Consider the following 21,595-nt stretch of genomic DNA (forward strand, 5'->3'; position numbering starts at 1 on the left):
GAGTACTTCCTCTGGTCCAGGAACTGTGCTCATAAATTATTTGCACATAAGTTTATTATTTTTTAAAATAAATAAATTTATTTATTTATTTTTGGCTGTGTTGGATCTTCGTTGCTGCACGCAGGCTTTCTCTAGTTACAGCAAATGGGGGCTATGCTTTGTTGGGGTGTGCGGACTTCTCATGGTGGTGGCTTCTCTTGTTGCAGAGCACAGGCTCTAGGCGCATGGGCTTCAGTAGTTGTGGCACATGGGCTCAGTAGTTGTGGCTTGCAGGCTCTAGAGCACAGGCTCAGTAGTTGTGGTGCACGGGCTTAGTTGCTCCGCAGCATGTGGGATCTTCCCAGACCATGGCTTGAACCCATGTCCCCTGCATCAGCAGGCGGATTCTTAACCACTGCACCACCAGGGAAGTCCTGCACATAAATTTATGAGTTCTAGAGATTATCTTAATCCTGGCAACAATCCCAGGAAGTTGATATATTGTCAAGGACATTGTTACAGATAAGGAAACTGAGGCTCAGAGAGGTTAGACCACTTGCCCAAGGCCACACAGGATCCACTGTGCTGAAGCTGGGCTTCAGATTTTTCTGGCTCCAAAACGTGTGCCTTAATCATAATGCTGTGCCACTCTGCGGGCAGGATCTGGACAGTTCTTAGTGAATCATTTCAACTGTAGGTTCAAAACAACAAGATTAAAGAGGTGTATCAGACAAGGATGGTCAGGGGAGCTAAGCCACCATGAGTGGTGCAGCGTAAGGACATATTGTAGGAATCAGACCTTCCACAATTGTGAGAGTTGCTGGGGAGGTGAGGACCAGAGGAATCACCGACCAGTTGATCTGAGAAGTCGGGAACATCCAGTTGCTAACAGAGGGCCGTGAGGGAGAGCTTGTACAGTTGTGTGTGGCCCCCGCCTCTATGAATCAGCAGGTAAGCTGATGGCAAGATGGTGGGGCTGGGGCTGCTGTTGTTCAGCAGGGCCAGCAGGTGGGAAGAAGAGCTGGATGTAGAGCAAAGGAGAATGAGGATGTACCTGAACCCATTAGGCATCTTTGTGACCATCCGTCACTGCATGTGACTGTGATGTCCTTTGGAGAACAGTGGCTGCTGCTTCCCATCCGCTTTCCCAGTCTCATTCATGTTCCTCTGTTGGCCAGCTCTATCCTGGAGCCGTGCAAGGATGGGGATTCTGGGAGACACAGCTCCCACAGTAACCAGGTAGCACAGCGTAACACAGAGGTTATTCAAGGAGGTCAACAGAAGGCAAGGATTGGATGTGTAGTCAAGGGCCTTGTGATGGTTAATTTTATGTGTCAGTTTGACGGGGCCCAGATATTTGGGCAAAGATTATTCTGGGTGTGTCTGTGTGGGTGTTTTTGGATGTGATTAGCATTTGAATGAGTACACTGAGTAAAAGTAGACTGCCCTCATCCAGGGAGTTGAAGATCTGCCTGACTATTGAGCTGGGACACCAGCCTTTTCCTGTCTTCAGACATTGAAACATCAGCTCTTTTTGTGTCTCGAGTTTGCTGGCTCTTGGACTGGAACTCACACCATTGGCTCTTGAGCTGGAACTTCAGACTTGGACTGAAACTACACCATCGCTGTTGACTTTCCTGGGTCTCCAGCTTGCCAACTGCACATTTTAGGACTTCTCAGCCTCCATAATTGTGTGAACCAGTTTCTTAGAGGAAATCTCTTTCTCTATATATGTACATTCTGTTGGTTCTGTTTCTCTGGAGAACCCGGACTAATGCAGGTCTAGATTTCCCTCTCCAAGTGAAAAAACTACTAAAGTCCTGGGAAGAACTTGTGTACTGTTGGTTTAGAGTTAAGAGCTGAAAAGTCCAAGTGTTCTGGTGTGAAAGCTTGCTGGTAGTTTAGTAATTTGGATAAAGGATCTTTTAAATGGATGGAATTTTCCTTGCAGAACACGCTAATGGCTTTGGAAGTTTGAGGCAGCGTCTCTTCGCTTCTTTAGAGCGTTGAGTGACCGCTGAAGCTTGATGCTGACTTGGGGATTGGTTTTCCTCCCTGTTCTTTCTGTGTAGAGCGAGGTCAGACCCAGCACTCTTTTGGTGATGTTATCACATCAACAAACTTTATCACGAAACTTAAAAAAAAAATCCTTGCTTTAAAACCATGCTACTTCTGTTTTACTGTCACTCTGCTAAATCCCCAAATCACAGCCTTTGAGAACTGGAGGAAATTGTGGAGATAATCTGGCCTGATTTTTCCCAAATTATGTTCCATAAAACATATATTCCTAGATGTTCATAGGTGGCCCTTGAAAAAAGGAATTCAATGACCAAGTAGGTTTGAAAAGACTGCATACATTCTTTCCCTTTTGGAGAATCCAAATGCACTTTAATAAAATTTGAGATGCCTCTTAGACTTGAAATGGATGTACCAAGTAGGCAGTTGGTAGATAGGTTTGGATTTCAAGGCCAGGGTTGGAGTTGGATATATAGATTTGGAAGGTAACATGTTTCAAACCATGGGAGCAGGGAATTCCCTGGTGGCCCAGCTCTGCGCTTCCACTGCAGGGGGCATGGGTTTAATCCCTGGTTGGGGAACTAAGATCCTGCAAGCCACATGGCATGGCCAAAAGAACAAAAACGAAAACAAAGCAAAAAACAAAAATCAAGCAAACAATAAAACATGGGAGCAGATGAGATGATGAGGGAGAGTTTAGAAGGAATTAGTGGGTGAGGGCTGCAAGTGCCGCAGCTCTCTTGTGACCATGAGGAAAATACCTGGGAATGGAGCCGAGACCCAGAAGATGGCATTGCTGAGGCAAGTGACAGAGAGAAACTTGGTCAAAAGTCGAGGTACTAAAGCTGATTTTACTGTTGGACTTTTCAGCAATAATACCAGTAAATTCTTTTTGAACTTCAGTGTTTATGTCAGTTCTTATGGAAAGAGTCCTGACTAGTATGACATCTCCCAAATCCTTTTGCACACTTATCTCTATCTGTCTGTGTTTCCCCACCTCCTTCCCTGTCATGGAGGAGAAGCAGCTGACCCTAAGATGCCAGAATTCACCAGTCACCCCTAACGTGAGGAGCAAAGGGGAAGGCCCTCAATCAGTGTCTGTTGTCGACACTTCAGGCAAGAGTGGAGGAATTAGTTAAGAATGGGATAAAACAGTTAAGGATTTTATTTTTATTTTTGGATTGTTAGCAACCAACCCAAACTGACTCTGGCTAACTTAAGCCAAAATGGGATTTTATTGGAAGGATCACAGGTTTTCCTCACAGAATCAAAGAGAGAGCTGAACAAGCTGAACAGCAAACCTGGGGAAGGGGAGGGACCAGAGCTACCCTGGGGAGTCTCAGCAGGATGGCATCACCATCCTCTCTGGGCCGCCCATCTATTGATGTGGTACAGCTCCAAGGCCTGCGCTCTCTGGTTCAAGCTTGAAACAACTGGGGGAGAGGAGATGCTTGTGGGGAGAGAGCCTGAGGCAAGATGAAGCCTCCTGGCCTGATCCCTGGAAGCCCACCCAGCACATCTGAGAGGCGTGGCAACATGCCAGGAGATGTGTCAGGTGACCTCTCTGAGGATGGAGCCATTCCTGGGCTTCTCCAAGATGCCCGAGGCCTACAAGGGATTAAGAGCAACCTCGGCAGGCCTTCACTGCAGGCCTTCACTGCTCGTAAGGCTCAGTGAGGGTGCTGGGGAAGGGCTTCCTTGGTGCTTTGGCTTTCAGGCCTCACACTGTCTCAGACTTTGCCCATCACTGGTTTCTCTGACTTCTTTAATCTTTACTCTTCCCCCCTTAGCCTATGCTCTTCATCTTTGGGAAACTTTTCTTTCACTCTGCTCTTTTCCCTCCTCCAAGCTCCCCAGTTGCTGTAGACTGAATGTTTGTGCCCCCCCACCCCAAATTCTTACGTTGAAACCTAATCCCCAGTGTGATGGCATTTGGAGGTCTTTGGGAGATTATTAGGTTATGAGGGTGGAGCCCTCATGAATGGGATTAGTGTCCTTATAAAAGAGACTCCAGGGAGATCTCCTGCCCCCTCCACCATGAGAGTTTATAGTGAAAAGACAGCGGGCTCTCACCAGACATCAAATCTGCTGACACCTTGATCTTGGATTTCCCAGCCTCCAGAACTGTGAGAAATATATTTTTATTCTTTGTAAGCCACCCAGTCTATGGTATTTTGTATAGCAGCCTGAATGGACTAAGACACCACCCTTTAAAAAAAATGATTCTTATTAAAAAATAATCATTATTATTAAAAAAGTTATTCAAGCAGTACCAAAGATTTTTCAGTGAAAAGTAAGTTTTTAAAATTTTCTTCCACCCTGGACTTTATGTCTCTTGCCAGAGGCAGTGATTATTATCAGTCTCCTGAGTATCTTTCCAGATGTAGCATATGTTTATATCTCTATATATAGACCCTACATATTTTATTTTGTAAACACAGGAGAGAAGATTATAAACACACTGTTCAGTACCTTGAATCTTCCACTTGGTGATGTATTGTTCATATCAGAGCACATTGGTCTCATTCTTTTTGATGGCTGTGTCATATTCTACAGTGGATTCCCCACTGATGGACAGGATCTTGTGAATACAAATGATGTTGCAGTGAAGGTCCTTCTACATGGGACTTCAGGCACCTGAGCCAGTACATCTGTCAGAAACAGTAGTGCTTTCTTTTCCAAGAGATATCGAAGTTCAGTTCTGGTTTCCACCAGACTTCCCAGGCGTGGCCCGTGGCCCACCTTGGCTACCTCCTCTTTCTCTCCACTCCTTAAATACCTACAATATGCCCACTGACATACTCAAAGGCCACCAATGACCCCCTTCCTTAGTGCACCACCTCTGACTTTTCTGCAGAATTTGACCCTACTTCCTATCCTTTCCTGAAGCTCTCCTTGCTTAGTGGATAGGAGGGGTAATCTTTGTCCTCGCCTATCTCTCATTATGCTTTTCCTGTGTCCTTTCCTGTCTCCCAAAGGTCACCATTTGGCAGGAGCGTGAGGGCGTGGGACCTGCTGGGCCAGCCCTTTCAGCTCCTGGTTGTCCCACCCAGGGTGTCACACCCACCCGTTGACCTCACTGCCTGGACCCTAGAGGAATGTAAGATTTTGATTTATTTCTCAGTATGGTTAGAAACAAACGCATGTGATTCCATTTATGTAAAAAGGAAAATGCACCTCCCTATATATCTATCTACTTATCTGTCTATCTATCCCTCCATCCACCTACAGAAATCCTCCCAGGAGTTGGCCAAATAGAACACATTGGCAATAGCACAGAGAACGCTATCAATACTCTGTAATAACCTTTATGGGAAGAGAATCTGAAAAAGAATAGATACAAGTATATGTATAACTAAATCACTTTGCTGTACACCTGAAACCAACACAACATTGTAAATCAACTATACTGTAATATAAAATAAAATAAAAATTAAAAAAAATAACACATTGGCAGGCCTGTTTGCAAACTCTGTGTGATACACCAAAATACTAACAGCGATTATTTCTGGATGCTATGATTGTGGATAATTTTTCTACATGCTCAACTGTTTTTTTTTCTAAAATTTCAACAATGGGACATAGATATTAATAATATATTAATATTCATATATTATTATTGTGTCCCAAACCTATCTTCCCCCCAACCCTCTTGCCAATTTAACTTTTACCCTAGAAATTCCTATTTGTCGGAATTCTGGGACTCTTCCTAGGTTTAAAACCTGGTAGGCATGCTTCGTATTCCTTCCCTCTCATATTCTATCTTCCTACTACACTTTGTGGTTATTTGAGTGAATTTCTATCTCCTCTGTTAGATTTTTAGTTCTTAAGGGACACAGACCTTGTCTTATCTCTCTCCCTGGGGCCCATCACACAGCACAGCTCACAAACAGATGCTCCCAAAATGGTTACTGAACCTTCTGCTTGATGCCTCAGGCTTGTCGACATCCTGCAACTGTCACCTGCCTGAGAAATTTCCTCTATAAATAAGCAGTTTCTGTTTCAGGTCTAAACCATAGCCCTTGCTACATATGCCCCATCTCTTACCCCACCCAGGCCTCAAACTTAGAAACTGGAATTAGTGTTGGTATTCAAATCCTTAGCCATGGTACAAAGAGTCAGCCCCCATAAGAACCAAGTCATTGATGTGAAGTTCTTTTTTTCCCTCGACATTCTAGCAGCTGTCATTACATTTGCTGGGGAATTCTCGACGAGATTTTACTTGTCCTCCCATGCTGTTCTTTCTGTGGTTTCCTTGTTTCTTTTTGCGATCCGGTTCCAGATGGCTCAACAGTGCTTCCAAAATGAATATTTTGACAGATTGCTGAATGCTTGCAAACCGTGTCACCTTCGATGCCCTAATACCCCTCCTCTAATATGTCAGCGTTATTGTAATACAAGTAAGTAATACTGCTCAAACAATTCCTCATTGGTGTGAAGTCTTCTCTCTGTATTGACTTTATTCAAAGAAGAAATATTACGGGGAAGGTGGTGATATTTTCTGGATCAAAAATAGGAAGAAAATTAGGCAATCATTTAAATGCCAACAGGAACGAACAATTATTCAGAACTGAACTCAATTTTATTCTGCAATGTTAACAACAGAGATTTTTTATCAGCTCTCCTAATTAAGTATGGTTTAGAATTTAAAAGTCAATGCTGAGGAATGAGGGGAATTGGACGGCAAATAATCTTTACTTGATGTGGTTATGATGTTATCAGTTCATTATTTCTCTGACATTCTTTTAATTCAGTGAAAGGAACAAATGCAATTCTCTGGACCTGTTTGGGCCTCAGCTTGATCGTTTCTTTGACAGTTTTCGTGTTGATGTTCTTGCTCAGGAAGATGAGCTCCGAGCCATTAAAGGATGAATTTAAAAACACAGGTTGGTTTGATGGTTGATCTTTGAAATCTGTTTCCAAGAGGTGGCTATGGTGAATTTCAGTTCCTTTTCTTTTTTCATGTTGAGTATCTCATCCGGTAAGGGCCCTTTTGAGTATGTTAGGTGACAGGTTAAATGAACTCTTGGAAGAAGCGAGCTTTCTTTTCGATTTTTACACCTTCTTTGCTGATGTCCTACAATGTCAGCCTTCCCCAACATTTTTTCTAATTACTCTTTTGAAGTACTGAGGCTTCCTTGGGAAACATCCATCTCTTTGACAAAGTTAGCACATTGATTAAACGTCATGCTATCAGAAACAGCTAGCCAGGTTTGGTATTATTGGGAAAAGTATATTTGGCAAGATCTGTGGCCATATTTTCATACAAATATAAGTATTGTTTGCTTGAGTGAACATTTTACTGCGAAAAATGCATCCCAGTTGCTCCTGGATTATTTAAACAATCATCTCAAAGATTTTTATCTTTATTAAGCAGTAGAGAACCAGTCCCAGAGAAGTGGATGTTCTACTTAAAGGCTTTGTAAGATAAAAATATTTCAGCACCTTTGCCCATGATCTAATTCCCGAACACTTTGCAGCCATTGCCCTATTTCTTTATGCATGTATTTTCCATGCATAATCTGTAAAGCATCCACCTCATTTGCTTTCTAGTGCAGTAAAGGGAGGGAGATGGCTGTTCCATATGATTGACTCATTTCTCGTTTTCTGCCTGGGGTCTGAGAGACAGGTGGGGAGTGACTTTAGTGTGACGTTTTGGAAGATGGAGTTACACTGCAGAAGGTTGAGGAAGTAGTAAACGTGCCTTCATAGACATATATGGGGATGTAGTGGAGACTCCTTCCTTCTGTGATCATGACAGATTCATTTTAAAAAAAAAGTAATCTGCCACAAAATGCTCTGTAAGAGAAGCATCTTTACTGTGAATTCTAAAGTGTCACCCAAGACTGATTTTGGTGTGCTGTAACATATGGTAATTTGTCATTTCACATGTGTAAAAAGGCTCAGTACCTTAATGCATCCAAGGGCCAAGTGCGTGAGAAATGAACGTAGTGGGCTGCTTGAGGCTTCGGCGATAGGGGAGCCCATGCCCTGCTTGAAGGAGACAGGTGCTATCGACTCCCAATTGTTTCCATGTAGGAATGTTGGCTCCTAGTGGCCACATTTTGTTTTCTTAAAAAAAAAAAAAAAAGAGGCCAGTTGTCTAGATTTGTATGTAAAGTCTCTTGCTTTTCAAATGTGGGCCAATGTAAAACAGACAAGCAAACACTTAAAAACACTGTACGCCCTAAACCAAGCATGTCTTTGAACCCAATGTGGCCCATGGTCTGTCAGTTCATGACTTCTAGTGTAGGACCCACTTATTTGTTCTGTGGGAAGAGACACATCTCACGTTGCTTTGATCCTGGATGTGTGCTGTTAAGTCTGGCACAACCATGCGCCCTGAAAAGTTTAGGTTAACAGTTCTGTTTCTGCATAATCAGGACCGGCTCTCCAGAAGGATGCGAATGCAGACCTGTATGAGAGCGACGATGGCGGGACTGGTGCGGAAACTCTTCTTTCGAGAGGCCTCGGGTACACAGTGGAAGAATGTACGTGTGAAGACTGTGTCAGGAGCAAACCAAAGGTCGATTCTGACCATTTCTTTCCACTCCCAGCCATGGAGGAAGGTGCAACCATTCTTGTCACCACGAAAACAAACGACTACTGCAACAGCCTGCTAGCTGCCTCGAGTGTCACGGGGATGGAGAAATCAGTTTTCCCAGCTAATTAACCATTTCGATGGTATAGAGCTACTTGGAAAATCTTTTGTCAGAAGAAAAGGATGATGTATCGGATCTTTTTAGGATGATTGTACTTATCAGTGGATGATATGGCTTTTTGTTCTCTAATTCTGGAAAATCTTTGTTAGATATATTTTTCTACTTTACTGTTGGGAGCTTAGCTGTGGAAACTTCCTTGGTTTCATGATTAAATTGACTCACTGAAAAGAAAAAGCACTGCAATGTGTAGATTCCATAGTCACACATTTCTGTGGCTAGACCACTTCTCTCCTATACATGTACACATACATTTCATGACAGACTGGATTTCTTTTTATCGTTAAAGGAAAGCAAGGTTATCCTATGTACTTTCTAACTACAGGAGAAGCCTAGAGCCAGCCACACTAATTCAGTGTGCAGTGCATGGCCAGTTCCTGACCTTGTGAGCTTTCAGCTTCATGGAGGCATCAGGCATTATTACAATCATATAAATAAACGTGTAGTTGCAAACTGTGATAAATGGGTACTAGGTATCGTTTTTGCATCTACACACAGGTAATAATAATGATAGCTAGCACTTATTTACCCTTATTAATGTGCTAGGGGTTGTTCCAAGTGTTTTACCTGTACTAACTCATTTAATATATACAACAAACCACAAGGTAGGTGGATCATTATTATCTGCATGTTACAGATGATGACAGAAACTGAATCAGAGCAAGATCACATAGCCGGTAAATGGCAGGGCCAGATTTAAACCCAGACATTCTGATCTATTCCCTTTTTTCTCTTCACATCAATTTAATTCCATTTCTGAGTTTCCTCATCTCTTTGGGCTACAATCTTAGCCATTATTGGGAGAGGGCTGCCTTCCTTGGGTTGTGCAAAGGTCCTGAGCTGCTATGGAAAGGGCTGTGCAATAGGCAGTGCCCTCTGGTAATCTGTTGACTTTGATCATTGTTAAGATGCCCACTGGCACCACAGCAGAGACCCTCAAGGTCTTGGGGCTTTGTGGCTTTTGTGTCAGGTTTGGGGTATGGAGAAACTTGGTGGGAACTTTTTACCCACTCAGGGCCCATTATGGCTCCATTCCAGGCCTTTGAGGGCCATAGAAGACAACGCAGTATAGTGGTGAAGGCACTGGCTCTTGGAGTTTGACTCCAGACTCTATTACTAGGAAGTTATAGACATTGGGTAACTGTGAGAGTTACTTAACCACTCTATGCCTCAGTTTCCCCATCTGTAAAATGGGGATAATTATAGTATCTATTTATAACGTTGTTTTAAGGATTAAATGAAAATATACACACACATACATTTATTATTTATTTATTCCCATGAAAATTTCTGGTTCATGTTAAGTGCTTTGTGTTAGTTACGTTGCCATCATGGTTTTTATTAGTGCTTTGAGGTCTAGTCTCTTTGAGGGCAGGCACACACTCCTTTTCTGTTATATGGCCTGGGAATATTCCTCCTAGTTTCTCACAAGCCTTCTTCCTTCTCCCCTCACCCCCCTCAATGAGTTTAGATTTTTTCAAAAGCCCAGAAGAGCTGCTGACCTTAGGGTTTTGATTCTTGGTCCTCCAGTACCAGGCTAAATCTCGGGAGGAAGGAATTACAATACTTAAAGGAGGGTGGCTGGTGGTGGAAAATGTAAAGCACCCTCTACAAGTTCAATAACCTATCCCATCTCAAGTGCCATGAAGAAAGGGTACAGGGCGCTAGGAGAAGGTATAACACGTATCCTCATGACAATTCCATGAAGCAAGTATGTGATGTCTCACCAAAAGTTACAGAGGCAGACAGACCTAAACTAGGCTTTCTGCGGGGGAGAGGAGGGATTCAGACACACTGACTCTTTAACTAGAATAACAAATTAGCAAAAACTACAAAGTACAATTTTGAAAATGGGGAAAACAACCCCCCAACCAAACACACAAGTATTTTCATTTTTACATTCTATCATAGTCCCTGCACATGGCTGTATTTTGACTTTGACAAAATTGTAATCACGGTGTACAGACCATTTTGCATGGGGCTTTGTTTTTTTTTGTTTTTGCCAAACCGTGTGGCATGTGAGATCTTACCAGTTCCCTGACCAGGGATCAAACCCATGCTCTCTGCAGTGGAAGCATGTAGGCTTAACCACTGGACACAGGGAAGTTCCCTGCATGGGGCTTTTTTAAACTTATTCTGTTATCACTGGCCTTTCCTTGCATTTCCATAACCTTTATAATTAGCACTTTAAACTACGAGATTCTTTGTGAGATGGGCCATGATTTGCTTATTCTTCTGTAACCTGGCTTTGGTGCTTTTCATTTTTTCTCTATTATAAATAATGCTGCAGAGTATCCTTCTCCAAAGATCTCTTGATTTCTGCTGAATCCAAAAGGTAAATTTCCAGGGGCCAGAGAGTATGTGTTGAGAGGCAATGTAGTAGGAAGACCATGGGGATGTGGGTCATGCAGAACTCGGCTGGAATTCTGGCTCCATTTCCCCGTGGGGGCCTCAATTCAGTGTTTTGTGGATCAAGACTTAGGAGTGGATCAATCGTCTCAGTCAGCATTGAAAAAAAGAAAAGGCGAAGAGAATACATTACCTACAGAATTGTTTTGTTAAACAGCTTCTTAAATGTATGTATTTGTGTACTGGGTTGTGGTGTAAAATGCATTTTCTTTTACTCTGGGTTGTGGGCAAAACAAGTTGGGAAAACACTCCTTTAACCTTTCTGAGTCCCCTTTCCCTTATCTGTAAAACGGGGCAGTAACTTGACCTTCTTTCAAACACGACCCATCTACGTTCACACCACTGCCACCACCCTAGCCCCAGGCACTAGTATCTCTCGCCAGACAATTGCAGTGGCCGCCTAACCAGCTGACCCTTCTCCACCCTGCCCCACTACAATTCATTCTCAACCCAGGAAGAGGAATCACCTTAAAATTCACATTGCATCACTCCCCTACTTAAATTCTGTAAAGATTTCGCATTCCCTTATCTCCTTAGAGTTAGGCAGGAAGTCCAACCCATTCACCGTGGCCTGCAGGGTCCTCCACCCACCTCTTCAATCTCCTCTCTCACACCATTTTCTCGCTCACCCTTTCACTCCAGTCAACCCCTCCTTCTGGAACACCCTTCCCGTCGATCTTCCCGGGCCGTCTCCCTTTTACCATCCAGGTCTCTGGTCTCTAAAGTCGTCTCCAGAGAGTGGCTCCCCGGGACTGCCCACTTCCCCTGTCCCCACGCTTTGGCTCATTCCTCTCTTAAAATTTCCCCGTTCCGCTTCTAGCGCTCTCTGGAACCGCGTTGTTGTCTCATTTCTCGTGGCCACCGTCCCGTCTGGCTCCCCGACAGAGGTGTGAGCCCAGGATGGCAGGGAGGCGTCCCGTCCGGTCCCCGCCTTGCGGATCGCCAGGCGTCGCTGCGGGGGTCTCCGGTCTGCCTCGGGCGCCCAGCAGCCTCGGCTTGTGTAGCATCGCCCCAACTCTGCCGCCCGGCACGGGTGTTTACGTTCCGGGTCGGGGGGCGGGGCCGCGCCGGCTGGGCTGTACTTCCGGGGCGGGGCGGCAGGCAGGGCGGGGCGCGCCGTCTCCTGGCCTGTCTGGAGGGCGGCAGCGGCAGTGGCGGCAGTGGCGGCGGCACGGCAGGCACCGGCCCGGGGAGCGGCACCATGAGCGGTGAGTGGAGGCCTGGCCGCTGTCACCCGCCCAAGCCGCCCCGGCTCCCGCCGCACCAGCTGCACACTCCGGCCCCCGAGTCCCCGCGTCCCGCTCGCTCGCGGACCCCGTCCCATCGCTCCCAGTTTCCTGACCCCCATGTACGCCCAGTTCCTGGCTTCTGGTCACCTGCACTTTTCTGGCGTCCCCGGTCCAGGCACTCCTAGTCCCTTGACTCCTGTCCATCACTTACAACCAGCTCCTGGACACCTGTCCCCCAGATCCCCCAGTCCCTCCCAATCCTCCGACCCCCCAGTCCAGTTACCGACCCCCAGTTCTCAGACGTCCTGTGTCTCAGTCCCTCCTAACTCCTAGACTCCCTGAGTCCCAGTTCCAGTTACTGATCCCCCTGCTCCCCAGTCATTCCCACTACCCAGGCCCCTGGTCCCAGTCACGCCGATCTACACACAGGCAAAGAGTGTCTCATTCTTAGTTTGCTGCCCCCTGAGCCTTGTGTCCCCTGCTAGCTCTCGGTTTCAGAGGACGCTTGGTTCTCCTCATTTTCCCTCTCTGGTTCTGCTTCTTGTATTTTGGTTATTTTTTCATACTCCAGCTCCTTCCATTTCTTTTCCTAGCTCATTTGAGGTCTCCCTAGTCCTGCCCGGCAGCCCCTCCCCTCTTGTCCAATGCTGAGCTCATTTGGGGACCTCTGCCCTTCCCAGTCCGACCCTGTCCCTCCCACTGTGGAGTGGGGTGGTTTTGGTGGGAGGCTTGAGTTATGTGTGGACAGCTTGCCTTCAGTGTTTCTGAAGTTTAGTCCCTAGACTTGGACGCGTGTTCTCAGCCCTTTCCACTCATGAGGTCCGTTGGTGTTTTGGTGCTAAGTCATTCCTGGCTGTAGTATGTAGAGATGGGAGTGACTCAGGGAAGCCTCGCAGCTGCCCTGACTAGGATCTGGATTTACTTAGGAAGACCCGCCTACCCTCCTTCTGCCTGTTTTCCCCTCACTGTGGAATAGCCTCTACAGAATCCTTGCAACCAGCCCAGCTGGCCCTGGCCTTGGACTCAGGCATTTCTGGAGGTTGAGGCAGGGTAAGGTGAAGGCCATGTGTCTCTCTTCATCTTTAACTTCTAAGTTAACTCTGTGGATCATTTTCCATAACTTAGGTGCCTTTTGTTTTGCTATTCATGAGCAAGATTTGTGAAATTGATGGTCCTGATGCGGGAGCTGGGGAGGGGGGTTTTCCTGGGAGATAGTCCAGCTTCTGTTGTCAGATGATTTTTGGCCTCGCTAGAGTTTCTGGTCCTTGAACATTAGTGATACCACGACAAAGATGCAATGAACTCGGTTCCACCCAGGAGGTAATACAGCCTGGAATAAGTGCAGACCTTGGGGGCAGACAGTTTGGGTTCAAATACTTGCTCTTCCACATAAACCTGTGTGATCTAGAGCAAGTTGTCTGCCGTTGTGAAGTCTCAGCAAAATGAGGATAAATAATAGTACCTGTATCCTAGGCTTGTTGCAATGACTAACGTTACTCACGTAAAGCGATTGGTACTGTGCCCCTTACGTGGTATGTAGTCAGGAACTTGAGAGCTGCTATTGTTGTTTCTGTAAGGACCCCTGTGGGGCTCAGGTGGGGTTGTTTTCTGGCCCAGCTCTGGGAGAAGGGCTGGGGTAAGAACGCCCTGAGAAACTCTTCTTTTTAATGTGGCTATGGAGTCTGCCTTGAGCTCACAGTTCTGGACCATTCTCTCTACTGTCTTCATTGGGAGCAAGTGAAATTGACAAGCCAAGGGAAACCGACCAATGTATACTTTAAGGAGCAACTTAATATCAAAACTAAGGAAGTTTTAAAATTCAGTTAAAAAACCCATTAGGTTTAAGGTTAAACAAATTACAGAAGGAAACCAACACATGGCTCTTTTAGGAAAAACCATGAAGGATGAAAGACTTCTTTTGGAAAGATTGTAATTGAGGCAGAAAAAGTGGTTGCTGAGGATTGGAAGGGGAAGTCCAAGGTATTTTCCATCTATGGGATTAATAATTGGCACATAAAATAATGTGGCATGGAAATATTTACTCTCTTTTGCTTTTTTTTTTAAAGAGAATTTCAAGCAAAAAAGAAAAGTGGAGAGAATAGTTTAATGAACAATTACCAACTCATGACACTTCACCCATATACCTGTCTACTTCCTACCTCTCTCCCCAGTTTATTTTGAAGCAAATCCTAGACACCCAGCAAATCCTATCATTTCTTCTTCTTTGTTTTTCGCTGCGTTGGGTCTTCGTTGCTGTGCGCGGGCTTTAGTTGCGGTGAGCGGGGGCTAGTTTTCGTTGCGGTGCGCGGGCTTCTCGTTGCGGTGGCTTCTCTTGTGGAGCACAGGCTCTAGGCCTGCAGGCTTCAGTAGTTGCAGCACATGGGCTCAGTAGTTGCAGCACACAGACTTCAGTAGTTGTGGTGCGTGGGGTCAGTAGTTGTGGTGAACAGGTTCTAGGGCACATGGGCTTCAGTAGTTGTGGCGCACGGGCTCAGTAGTTGTGGCTTGCGGGTCCTAGAGCTCAGGCTCAGTACTTGTGGTGCACGGGCTTAGTTGCTCTGCAGCATGTGGGATCTCCCCAGACCAGGGATTGAACCCATGTCCCCTGCATTGGCAGGTGGATTCTTAACCACTGCGCCACCAGGGAAGCCCTGTAAAGTTTTTAAAAAATATTTCTCTCTAAGATATAGGGACTCCTTTTTAAAAAAGCATAACTCAATTCCATTATCATACCTATAGGAAATGAGCAGTAATTCATTAATATCAGATATTCAATGTTAAATTTCCATGATTGCCTTATAATTTTATTTTATAGTGTATTTTTTTTTGGCCACGGTGCGTAGCTTGCAGGATCTTAGTTACCTGACCAAGGATTGGACCCAGGCCCTGGCAGTGAAAGTGCTGAGTCCTAACAACTGGACTGCCAGGGAATTCCCTATAGTGTATTTTTAAAAGTCAGGGTCTAAATATGGTTTAAACAATGCAAATTGGTTTGTCTTTTAATTTTTTTAGGTCTCTTTCTCTCTTTTTAAGTTATTTTTTATTGTTTAACATATTTACAGAATTGTACAAATATCACCATAATAAATTTTAGAACATTTTCATTACTCCAAAAAAAGAAACTTCATACCCATTAATAGCTGTTCTTCATTTTCTGTTCCTTCAGCCCCAGGCAACGACTAATCTACTTTCTCTCTCTATGGATTTGCCTATTCCGGATATTTCATATAAATCAAATCATACAATATGTGACCTTTTGTGTCTCTTTTCACTAAGTATCATGTTTTTAAGATTCATCATGTTGTAACATATATCTGTACTTCATTCCTTTTTGTGACTGAATAATATTCTGTTGTATGGACATTCCACATTTTGTTTATCCATTCATCATTTGACAGACATTGACTTGCTTCCACTTTTTGGCTATCATGAATAATGCTGCTGTGAACATTCATGTACAAGTTTTTGTGTGGATAATATGTTTTCATCTCTCTTGGATAGATATCTAAGAGCAGAATTGCTGAGTGTGTTTGAAGAACTGTCAGACTGTTTTCCAAAGCAGCTGCATCATTTTCCATTCCTGCATCATTTACAGTACTGTAAAAAGGTTCTGGTTTCTTCCCGTCCTCACCAATAGTCTTTTTGATAATAACCATTCTAGTGAGTGTAGAGTGGTATCTCTTTGTGGCTTTGCTTTGCATTTCCCTAATGAGTAATAATATTGAGCATTTTTTCATGTGCTTGTTGGCCATCTGTATATTTTATCTGGAGAAATGTCTGTTCAGTTTCTTTGTCCATTTTTTTTTATTGGGTTTTTATTGTTGAGCTGTAAGAATGCTATATAATTTCTGGCTACAAGTCCCTTATCAGATATCTTTACAAAAAATATTCTCCTGTTCTGTGGGTTTTCACTTTCTTGATGGTATCCTTTGAAGCACAAAGTCTTTTTTTAAACTATGGGTTCCCCTTTCATCTCCCTCGTTTTTTTAACCCCCTTGCCATTTTTTTTGAAGGAAACAGTTTATCCTGTTAGGTTTCTTTGTGGGATTTTGCTGATGGAATCCTTTTGGTGTAGTTTGACATGTTTCTCAGTTTCTCGCGTAGCCTATAATTGGCAATTAGAGTCTGTTGTGTCTTGCAGCTGAAAATATTGGAGTGGAGGCAGAGGTCAGATGGGTGCAAGGCCAAATACATTAAGTGCAAATAACCAGGAAGTGGAATGGTTAGGTAATGCATGCACAAGATAAATGGGCATCATGGGGCCAGGAACAACTAAGATGACCGTTAATAGGGGAGTGGACAAATATATGTGGTATGGTCACATGATGGAAAACCTCAAAGATGTTAAAAGGAATAAATTAGATTTATACACATCACTATGGCTATATCTCAACATTAATGTTCTCTAAAAATAAGCAAGGTACAGAATTATATTTAAAATACATACCTTGATGCACATCAAAACATGCACATAAAACAATGTTTATGGATTCATGTATGTGTGTAGAAGTAAACAAATTGCTAGGAGGATGGATACCTGCCGGATGCGGGTGGTTGTTTCAGTGTGATAGTGTGATGGTTTACTTGTTTCTCTTTAAAGAATCCAGTAGGTGGGAATACTAGATTATCAGCCTCTACTAGCTAAGGAATTCTGATTTTCAGATAATGCTTTTGCTCTTACTGGGGAAAATAGGACTTGTAGAGTCAGAAAGTCATTATGATTCTCAGGCACTGTCTTTGGTAAGACTTTATAGTTGAAGCTACTTGATGCTCATTTCCATCAATAATTACTCTGTCACGAATCCTTCTTAAGTTAGAAAGACCCTGAAACCCCCATTTCAAGGCCTGGGGAAAGCCAGACCCAGAGAGGTCAAATAATGAGTGAAGCAGACAAGCTCTAAGGGCCTGAAACACCAGAGTTGGGGGCTTAGTGGGTAATTTACTGCTGTGTCTTGTCTGATGTTTAGGTTCATTTTGGCAGCTTTTTTCTTATTCTTGTGGAATGTTGAAGGTCATGATTTTCTCTATGGCATTGACTGCGTCATCTCCAGCAGTGGCTTGTATTTGGAGTAAAGGATCAGCTGATGGTGGAGGGGGAGATAAATTAGGAGTTTGGGAATAACATATACACTACTATATATAAAACAGGTAAACAACAAGGACCTACTGCATAGCACAGAGAAATATATTCAATATCTTATAATAACCTATAATGGAAAAGTATCTGAAAAAGAATATATATATATATATATATATATATATGCCAAATCACTTTGCTGTACACCTGAAACACAACGCCGTAAATTAACTATACTTCAATTTAGAAAATGGTTAAAAAAAGAATCAGCTGAAATGAGTGAATGGAAAAAAGAATAGCTGTGGTCATTCAAAGCAGAAAAAGTGATGATATCACCATTTTTCCCCCCAATGAAGGCACTGGGCTGATCTGTTATGGCAGATTGTAAGAAGAAACTGTTCCACTGTCAGCAAACATTTGACTGCCCGCCTCTCTTGTGAGCCAGTGGCAGCGGACTCAGTCCCACTGATCTCCACTCTCCCACTTCCCGGTTGCATGGCTCTGCCTGGGTGACCAACAGGAAGTCAAATGCTCAGAGGTCTTAAATTTTGGAACTAAATTCTCTAAATTCTGGCAATGTGAACATAATCCCAAATAAAGCACCTCCCGTCCTGCTACCGTCTTGCCTGCACACAGGCCATGCATTCTCAACGGGGTGATATCACCCCTGTGGGGGAGAAACATCTATTCTTGTGTCTGAAGCACAGATATGCATGATGTACGATATATCTGTGGTATTAAAATTTCATGGCGGGGGTGATTAAGGAAAAAATGTCTAAAAAGCATCCTGACGGAGAATGAGAAAAAGCTTGAGAAATGTTGACATAGGCTGAAGTAATTTCATCACTATCATGTAAATTCACATTTTGCTTTTACCCTTAACATTTCTGGATAAAACTTTATCATATTGCTACATGGTCTTCACATTGATCACTTTTATGGACTTCATAATTCATCAGTAATCCATCATTACACATATGGCATAACTTTTAAATTACTGACTTGACTTGTGGAAATTCATCCCCCCCTTTTTTCCTTTTTGTTCCTATTATACATAATGATGCAGTGAACATTTTTGTTCAAGGTAGCCTTTCTTCCTTTTGATGATGTCTTTAGGATGATTTCCCTGAAGTAGTGCTGACATGAAAGTGTTGATGGCTCTTGATTGCTCTTTCCGCCAAAGCAATTGCACCTGTTTAAAACGCTACCAGTGAGGGGCTTCCCTGGTGGCACAGTCGTTAAGAACCCACCTGCCAATACAGGGGACACGGGTTCGATCCCTGGTCCGGGAAGATCCCACATGCCGCGGAGCAACTAAGCCCGTGCACCACAGGTACTGAGCCTGCATGCCACAGCTACTGAAGCCCGCGTGCCTAGAGCCCGTGCTCCGCAACAAGAGAAGCCACTGCATTGAGAAGCCTGCGCACTGCAGTGAAGAGTAGCCCCCGCTTGCCGCAACTAGAGAAAGCCCTCACGCGTGAAGCAACAGAGACCCAACACAAAAAATGCTGCCAGTGAGAGTGAGGCACTGGTAGCAGCAGAGCCCGGCCAGAAATTCAGGGTTCAACCTTCAGCAGTCATTTATTGGATGACAGTTGGGTGCATCTTCTTAGCAGAGGGCTGTACTGTCAGTGTTTGTTGAAGGGAATTGAACGAATGTACCCAAAATGTTAGAGTAATGGGTACGTTAACCAGGACTCTTCCTCCCACACACCCGGCTGTGCCACGCAGCTTGTGGGACCTTAGTTTCCCGACCAGGGATCAAACCCGGGCCCCAGCAGTGAAAGCACCGAGTCCTAACGACTGGATCGCCAGGGAATTCCCCAGGACTCTTTTTTCAATTGCATGTGGTGGAAGCTGATTCCAGCACACTAGGAGTTTAAAGCATCTTGTGCTGGAAAGGTCTAGGGATAGCCTGGCTTCAGCCCCAGCTGGTGCTTAGAGTGTCATCAGGACCACCTTTCTGTCCGGCTTGCAACTCTCAATACTTTCTGTTGGCTTCACCCTCAGGCAGCCTCCCCTCCATGGAGGCAAGGCGGCCACTAGCAGCTCTTGGGTCACATCCTACAATGTAGCAACACCCAAGCGGGCAGGCCTTTTCCAGTTGCTCCGGCAGAAGTCCTGGGGCTGACTCATAGTGGTCTGGCTGGCCTCGCGGCCACCCTGGAACCAACCCATCACCGTGGCTCTGGCTGCCCATGCCTGGATCATATGCCCAGTCCAGAGCCCAAGGGTGGCATCTGTCCCACTTGTTGTCTGGATGGAGGATGAACTGAAGGGGGAGGGTGGTGTCTGTCTCACTTGTTGTCTGGGTGGAGGATGAACTGAAGTGGGAGGGTGGCGTCTGTCTCACTTGTTGTCTGGATGGAGGATGAACTGAAGGGGGGAGGGAGGGCTCTTGTCATTTGGTGGGGGCGTGGTCAAGGAAGACCTTGCAGGGAAGGTGATGTCTCAGCAGAGACCCGAGGGAGGCGAGGGTGACTCCTGAGCAGCTGGACAGGTGAGGATACCTTTTGCTGAGATGCGAAAGGCTGTGGGAGGAGCAGCCTGAGGCCTCCAGGGGGAGTGAGGACCCTTTCCCAGCCTTGACTTATGCTCACCCATCCAGAAGCCCTCAGAGGCCTGTGCTCCCCGGCTTCCCACGAGGGGGGAAACTTGCCCACTGGCACCCCGTTTCTCCTTGCCTGTGACTGCATAGTTTGGAATCTGCTCTTTCCTCCTTCACCTTAAAAAAAAAAAAAGCAAAACCCCCAAATGACATTAAAGACTATTGTGAAAACAATATACCTATAAATATACCTTTCTAACATATTAAATATTTAGATTTTTAGGTATTCCACTTCTGTCTATGTTCAAAGCATACGCATTTTACCTAATTGCATTGAGTCTACATTTGAATTAGTGTTTTCACTTATTATAGCATTTACCCATGTTCCTTCTCTTCACGATTATTTAAAAATGCTGCGTAACGTTCCACTAAATTGACATGCTGCAGTTATTTAACCTTTCTCCCGTTGTAGGAAAAGAAAGTAAATTCCGTTTATGATGTTCTAGGATGGAGTTGGCAAGCGTTTTCTGTAAAGGGCCAGCTAGTAAATATTTTCTGCTTTGTGGGCCACGTAGCCTCCATCCCAACTACTCATCCCTGTTGTATAAAAGCAGCACGGGCAATACGCAAGTGAAAGCGTGTGGCTGTGTTCCAATAAAACTTTATTTAGAATACCTGCAGTTTGGGGGCTGTAGTTTGCTGACCCCTGTTCTAGAACACTGTGGGAAAAATCTGCACCCCTGAAACCGTGTTTAGGCAGGCACCATGTTGCAGTGGAAAAACACTTTGCCCTCAGGCAGTCCTGGATTTAACTCCCATTTGAAGAACCTGAGCGAATTGTTGAACTTCTCCGACTCTTAATTCCCTCATCAGAAAATGGAAGTGGAAGTGAGTGATGATGGTACAATGCCTTACTCAGCACCTGGAAGACAGAGAGACTGGTAAAGAAGATACTTATTACTTTTCTCATAATCCCCACCCCCGCACCCCAGCGCATTCCTCCTTAGCTTAGTTTTCTAGGAGCCAGGAAGGTGCTTTGATGTTCTTATAGTTTTTGGTATTCCCTGCTCATTGGTTTCCAGGACTCTGCACTGGTACTCATTATCCCTGGAGCTTTACGAGCAATGGGGAATTTCATTTTTTTAAAAAATTGAGGTATAGTTGATTTACAATGTTATGTTAGTTTCAGAGGTACAGCAAAATTATTCTGTTAAACATATATATGTATTCTTTTTAAGATTCTTTTTCATCATAGGTTATTATAAGATATTGAATATAGTTCCCTGTGCTATACAGTGGGTCCTTGTTATCTACTTTATATGTAGTAGTGTATATCTGTTAATTCCAAGCTTCTAATTTATCCCTCCCCCTCTTTCCCCTTTGGTAACCATAAGTTTGTTTCCTATGTCTGTGAGTCTGGTTCTGTTTTGTAAATAAGTTCATTTGTATAATTTTGTTTTTAGATTCCACATATAAGTGCTAACATGATATTTGTCTTTCTCTGTCTGATTTATTTCACTTAGTATGATAATCTCTAAATGTATCCATGTTGCTGCAAATGCCAATATTTCGTTCTTCTTTATGGCTGAGTTGTATTCCATTGTGTACATGTACCACA

The 21,595-nt window shown here is 44.2% G+C and overlaps 2 protein-coding genes across 12 annotated transcripts in view; both read left to right on the forward strand.

Annotated features, from left to right (window-relative positions):
- TNFRSF17 (TNF receptor superfamily member 17) overlaps window positions 1-8,807 on the forward strand; it is a 72,439-nt gene extending 63,632 nt beyond the window's left edge. The window contains exons 4-6 of one of the 3 annotated variants that reach the window (XM_032604297.1): window positions 6,316-6,395; window positions 6,750-6,881; window positions 8,379-8,807. In XM_032604297.1, the coding sequence (XP_032460188.1) occupies window positions 6,316-6,395; window positions 6,750-6,881; window positions 8,379-8,668 (502 nt within the window). In that variant the 3' untranslated portion in view covers window positions 8,669-8,807. Of the gene's footprint in view, window positions 1-5,876; window positions 6,396-6,749; window positions 6,882-8,378 lie in introns of those variants that run through there. The other 2 variants (XM_032604298.1, XM_032604299.1) reach the window with 2 other exon arrangements.
- Window positions 8,808-12,228: 3,421 nt separating this feature from the next.
- Window positions 12,229-21,595, forward strand: part of SNX29 (sorting nexin 29) — a 550,106-nt gene continuing 540,739 nt past the window's right edge. For all 9 annotated transcript variants that reach the window (XR_004345666.1, XR_004345669.1, XR_004345667.1 and 6 more), the window contains exon 1: window positions 12,229-12,331. Coding sequence is in view for 5 of the 9 variants with exons in the window: in XM_032604205.1 (XP_032460096.1) it covers window positions 12,325-12,331 (7 nt within the window). In the remaining 4 variants the exon portion in view is untranslated. The remainder of the gene's footprint in view (window positions 12,332-21,595) is intronic.

This window comes from Phocoena sinus, chromosome 15 (genome assembly GCF_008692025.1).
Source record: "Phocoena sinus isolate mPhoSin1 chromosome 15, mPhoSin1.pri, whole genome shotgun sequence".
Taxonomy (NCBI): domain Eukaryota; kingdom Metazoa; phylum Chordata; class Mammalia; order Artiodactyla; family Phocoenidae; genus Phocoena; species Phocoena sinus.